Source organism: Camelus dromedarius, chromosome 15 (assembly GCF_036321535.1).
Source record: "Camelus dromedarius isolate mCamDro1 chromosome 15, mCamDro1.pat, whole genome shotgun sequence".
In the NCBI taxonomy this organism is placed as follows: Eukaryota; Metazoa; Chordata; class Mammalia; order Artiodactyla; family Camelidae; genus Camelus; species Camelus dromedarius.
Window position 1 is genome coordinate 33,978,848 of NC_087450.1, and position 6,208 is coordinate 33,985,055.

At 40.3% G+C, this 6,208-nt stretch overlaps 1 protein-coding gene across 4 annotated transcripts in view; it reads right to left on the reverse strand.

The window, feature by feature from the left end:
- Positions 1 to 2,709: 2,709 nt before the first annotated feature.
- Positions 2,710 to 6,208, reverse strand: part of EML4 (EMAP like 4) — a 124,024-nt gene continuing 120,525 nt past the window's right edge. For all 4 annotated transcript variants that reach the window (XM_064494543.1, XM_064494542.1, XM_010997142.3 and 1 more), the window contains 3 exons: positions 5,700 to 5,798; positions 4,695 to 4,825; positions 2,710 to 4,045 (listed from right to left, as the gene is read on the reverse strand). In XM_064494543.1, coding sequence (XP_064350613.1) covers positions 3,572 to 4,045; positions 4,695 to 4,825; positions 5,700 to 5,798 — 704 coding nt within the window. In that variant the 3' untranslated portion in view covers positions 2,710 to 3,571. The remainder of the gene's footprint in view (positions 4,046 to 4,694; positions 4,826 to 5,699; positions 5,799 to 6,208) is intronic.

Below are 6,208 nucleotides of genomic sequence, written 5' to 3' on the forward strand. Positions count from 1 at the left end.
GGAGACTTTTTCTGTGGTCCTTGGAGATGCCATTCCTGGGCCTCCTGGACAAAAGGGCTTCTTTAGGTCCTAGCTTCTGTGATGGCGAGAGACACGCCACATTGATGTGGGCAGCACCCTTCCCCTCTCTGGACTGAGGACTGAGATGACTGCTGTTTCCCTACTTTTTAACATCTCTGTGAATGTTCACCCTTGTCCTTTCCTTCTTCCTCCCTGTTTCAGAAGAATGTTTTTCTCCTGGTGTAAGATGCTCCAGTTTTTAAGTCACAGTACACGAAGTCCTGGTACAGCTGTTACCTGGGTAAGTGAACTCAGGCCTGTTCCTGAAATCTCCCCAGCCTGTCCCTTCGACCGCAGGGTGACACGCCCATCACTGAGTGACAGCCCGGGTGTCTGGGGTGTGCTAGCTGCACTGGGACTCCTCTGGCGGCAGCTCTCCTCCATCCAAGTCCTGCACATCTGCTTTAAAAACACGTTATTGTCCTTAACTCTTCATTTCACTTCTAGTATTAAGCTGGAAACCTAGTTCCTTCTAGAAGTTACACACCTGTGTGTGTCCAAGGTCTAATTCATCATTATTTCCCTATAAACAAGTTCCTTTGTTAGACCTCCTTTTTTTTTATTAAGAAGAAAAATCAGTTAGTAGGTTTGTTCTGGTTCCTGTCAGCTATTTTGTCTCTGAATCAGTGGAGGAGGAATTCCTGCCCCGAGACAGCCACTCATGGCTTAGTGCACGTGTCTGTGAACGTATGTTCATAGTCACAGGGATGAATAAGGTGATGAAAACCTCGTCATTTCCATGACTGTAAAGCTGGGGAGTGTATGGAGTACACTAATTCTTCCTAACGAATTTGTAGCAGCTAATTTATGGTTGTGGTGTACAGGGGACATGTCAGTACGCAGCCGAGAGATGGAGAAAGCAGGGACGTAGCGACCTGCTGAGTTCAAGGGCCTCCCTCAGGCTAACCCCGGAAGGCAGCGGCAGGCTGTGGAGCCAGGCAGGTAAGCAGGATCACCAAGATTATCCAATGTTAAACATTAGAGAGTAGACATGAAATAAATTAAACCAAATACTTCCCTACTAAGTGGAGGCATAAATCAGAAGTAATTTCCTCTAACATTATGAGAGTCTGTCTATCTGTCACTACCAGAATGGCTGTATCCATAGTAGTGGTTACCTGGTAGATGTGTCCTTGTGAACTGTCATGTCTGCTGATAACTGAATAGCCATGGAAACTAGCAGCATAAATGAAAGAAAGACTCAAGACACATTTAGAGAGACAAATGAAACATTTTGATTATTTTATTTTTTAATCTTCAGAATTTTCTGCCATGAGACAGGAATGCATGATAGAAATGGCTCAACATCTTCACATGAAACACTTGGATTCATTTTCATTCACAAGTTTTCTAAAAACATCTACAATTTTATAATCCCACCCACTTCCAACCATTATCACAGATTTAATTGACTGTTACACAGTAGTTGCCAGCAGTAGAGAGCTGGAACGCTTTCTGCGCGTTAGTAGTGTCTTTGGAAGCTCCCACCCAAGAGTGTCACGACTCTACATCTCGTTGTACACGGCAACCCCAGAGGTGACTGTTGTCCCTAAAACACTCCCTGCTTATCACGGAGAGCTGTGTCCCCCAGGGACTTAAAAATGCTTTTTCTTCTCCTAGAATTACTTGTTTATCTCATAGTATTTTTCTTGCAGGGAGCAGCACGTGCTGACCTGATTTAATCACCACAGCTAACAGGCAAGCATGTATGTCTGATACTACGGCTGCTCACTGATGATTATGTACAAACATACTGAGAAATGATGGGTTGCTTGGAATCTCTCTTCTTTTGAAGAGAACTACTTTGAGGTTTTTTTTTTGAACAGTTGTAAACAAAAGGAAAGAGATAATACACGGACTTATGTCTATACACGTAGAGATACACACTGAGTATTTTCAACGTGGCGTATATCCTCTTACATAGAGATACACACACAGAGTAGGTGTCACACTCATCCCTTCACACACACCCACACCCTTACAGCATGTGAATACAAATGTTGTGAGTGTCCTTGGGAGTTCACTGGAGTTTGTATATTACCAAATGACGATGAAATACCTGATTTATATTACTCCTGAGAAGATACTAGAAGGGAATGACAGTTCTGATGCACTTTGGAATGGCACAATCACGTAAACACTTGCATACTTAAGACTTCTGAACTCACCCAAAGTTTCTAAACATCTAACCAAAAAAAAAAAAAAGATATCAAAACAATGCAGCAAGTTAAAAAATAGACGTTTTTTATAATCAAAGTATAAACAAATATATAGGAAATGCATATTTGTCAGTAATTATTTTGAAAATAGGAAACAACTAAGAAAAACATAATCGTCTGACAAAACTTAAAAAAACAACTATCCAATGCATAATACATGCACTGCCCAAAATAAAGAGCCACATCAGAACTGCAAGGCTTTAGAGCAACTCCACCAGAGAAAAGTCACCATATATAGGAAGTCTGCTAAGTATTCAATTTATAAAAAATTACTGTATAACTATTATTCACACATCTATAAAAGAGAAATTTGCTGAGTATTTTATCCCTCAATAATCTGTATAAAAGTTACAACTAAACCCATGAATGTCAAGCACCAATTCAATCATTTAAACTTACTGTTTGTTATCGAGGGAACAAATTATGATGAAGGCTAAGCTAAAATTAGCCAAGTTTAGTTTTTATAGGCATGCGGTTTTTTTTTTTTCTTCCAATCTTCCATTGAATGCCAAACATTTGAAGATGTTTAGGCCAGTAAAGGAATCCTTGGAGGAATCCATTATTTCTGAGTATCAGTGGTTTAATATACATTAGAAGCTCTTTAACAAACCACTGCTTTCTTAGTTCTAAGATAAAATGGATTTTGCACACAGGAAATTGAATCCGTCACTCTGACTTGGTAAAGGCAGCACCTATGTGGCAGGCCCCCAAGCACACCTGGACATCTACTGGCAGGGTAGGAGAACGTCATTATTACTCAAGAAGGCAACACCACTGCTTGTGGCAAGACTGAAGTTTTTCTTAACTGAAACATTTCTACTAGACATTTGGGGAAGGAGGACATCTCAGTAAGAGAGGTGTTTTGTTTTGTTTTGGTTTCTTTTTCAGCATCGGGGAAAAAGCAGAGTCTGAGCCAGTAGACGAGTGTTTCTGGTGTCTCTGGTTGTTCCTGAAGAAAGCCTGTCAGATAACGGGGGATTTATTTTAAACCTACACAACTGCTGCTTTTGTTTCCAGTATTTACATCATACTCCTCACACAGTAATTTCTGAGACATACTTAATGTTTCAGTCTTTTCCTACTATTAAGTTTGGTTAATTTTCAGCACACACCACACTGAACCTTTAGGTCGACTGCATTTGAGAGACGGAAGATAAGACTATTGAAAGCAGGTCACGCAAAAACCCAAATCTCCATCAGTAGTGATTCTCCATCACTTCCTGGCCTGTTACCTGAATTCTATCACAAGACCACCATGCGGCTGGAGGAAAAAGAGTCGCACTGAAGTCAGGTTAGGACTGGGGTGAAGGGTCTTGCTGGTCCTCAGGAAGAGCCGCTTCACCCTGCTCATCGCTCTTCTCGTTGGCTGGCTCTTCACACAGAGGCTCAGCGAGGTCCTCGCTGCCCGCCTCACTCTGCTCCTCACTGTGGTCCTCGCTGGGCTCCATAGTTTGCTCCAGGCTGTTCTCCAGAAGTGTGGGAGAACTGCTTCTTCTGCTTTCTTCTTCAGCTGTCTCATGTGGGGGCTGGGAAGGAGGTGGTGTGGTAATTTCTGACTGCATGATGCCCTCAGTGGAAGAGATGGGGGCTTTGGTTATCGTGGTATCTGCTACAATCTCATTTTGAGGCAAAGGTAACTTTTCCACGAGTTTCCACTGAATGATGCTCATGTCTTTTCCACCAGTTGAAATCAGGTGACTGTCATTATGAGTAAAACTGACATTGGTGACATGGCTGCTGTGGGCACTGTACTTGTGACTGGGAGCCTACATGAAATAAATCAGACAGGAAAATTAAACTCGTTCTTTACATGCCTGCGTACAGCAATGGTGGTGACTACATAGGGAGGTTATGCAGCTTGTGAAACAGGTAATGCAGATCAAAACCACCAGTCACTGACTAAGGAATAAAGCTAGCAGTAATTTCCTTTTAATACCTATTCATATGGGAGAAACAAAAAGTAACTGGACAAGCTATACTTTCAGACTCTGGTTAAAACAAATGTCTCTTCTGGATGTCAGGTTGGTATACTTGTTAGAGCTTATTAACTTCTATTGAGATGGCAAGGGGAGAATTTACTAGGTTGGCAGGATTATAGATGATTTAGGAGTTTTATAATATTAATCATGGGTCACAAATAGTATGTTTAGAAGAATTTTAGATCTGCCAAGAAATCAAAGTGAAAAAAGTTGGACAATAAAAAATGAATAAAACATTGTCAGCTGTCTTCTCTTTGTTCTCCTTGACCTGAATGAGGAAGGAAAAGACACACCACCTGCTTGGGTGCTTCCAGACGGCCTGCTCCCTCCCACTGATAGTAACTAGTAACCCTGCAGATGTTTTCTCACCATTGCCACAAAAGTCATCCCCAAACAAAACTTCCTATAACATTAGTTTTTATTAAATTGATTTTACCTTCGCTTTGGAGCAGGGATACTGAAACAGATGGACTTTGCAAAAGTCATCAGCAACAGCTATCACCTTTCTATTGTGGGATCGCACCAGTGCATTGATATCTGTCCCATCAGATCCTTCTGGCCAGACACCTTTGATATGGAGACACAGAGAGGGGGTAGAAAAATTAGCCTGAAAAATGTAACTGCACTGCTACATGTGTTTTAGAATCTTACTGATTTTTCATCTGTGTTCAAACTCTTAACTGCTAACATTTCCCTTAAAAATTTTGTAGTGGCTCAATACTTTATTCAAATGATGAAGTTTTACCCAAAATCTAACTACTAATAAAATTAAACTGAAATAGCTTCAAGATGGAAAATTTTAAGACTTTAAGACTCAAAAGTACTCACTAGTAACCAGCAGGTGGTGCTAATAAATAATTTTAGTTTTAGCTTATCTCACATCTCACCTCAACAATAAGCTCTTCCTGTTTAAAGTTTCTAGTTGGAGGGGAAGTTCTCAGTTACTTCTGTAGCAAACGAAGTACAGAAACAATGCCATAGCACTAATTCTCCAAAGTGGATTCTGGGTAATTGTAAAATTTACAGACTCTTCCACTGATCCCTTTTAGACAGGCACTTTAAAGAACCTCATTCTTAGTGGAAATGCATGGGACATCCATTGGTCTAGCATGCTATACACAGAATTTTCCTGAAACTATTATTTATGTCCAAAGGTCGACAAAGCAAATTTAATTATTCTGAATCATTATGACACACTGGTTCAACATAATAAGCACAAACCTCTACTAGATTAGATTAGTCTGAATTTATTGCGGACCAAAACTCCTGGATTCTTCAGAGAATAAACTTTGTATTGGTTCAATCCTAATACACTTCTCTGAATTGGGCATTAATGGTGATAATACTAAAGAACACATGTAGACTAGTTTTGTTTAGAAATTTAACCAAGTAAATATAAATAAAAACCCACAATCGCCTTTCCCAAATGTCATGCCCTTACCAAAGACTTGAAAGCCTAGCACACAGGTGTATGTCGTCCAATCAATGTCCTTACAATCCGATCGATTCCTGATTAGTTTGCAGCCATTTGGAATGTCCCCTTTAAATTTAGAAACAGGAAGTATGATCATAGTGCTTGTGTACAAATGTACCTGACAGTGCATCTTGATTCAAACTAGCCACGTTTACTTGTATTTATTATCCATATACTGAAAAACATTAAGATACACTTAACAAGGAAAAGTGTTTAACAGGGTTTATAGATAGAACTACAAACTGTTTCCCACTGAAATTGTCGTTTAAAAAGCATTAATTGCTCATCCATTATACTCCTTCCTGTCTCCAAGAAAAGTTGTTAAATACAGAACCATTCAGAGCAGCACCAGTCTCCCTGAATAATTTCCTATGACATTTAAATGAACTCACTACTTTCTTTGAGATTCTCAGTCCTTAGCCAGCTCAGAGCCACACGAGCTTTGTCAGGTCAGGGGCCAGTGTGCAGCTGCTGCA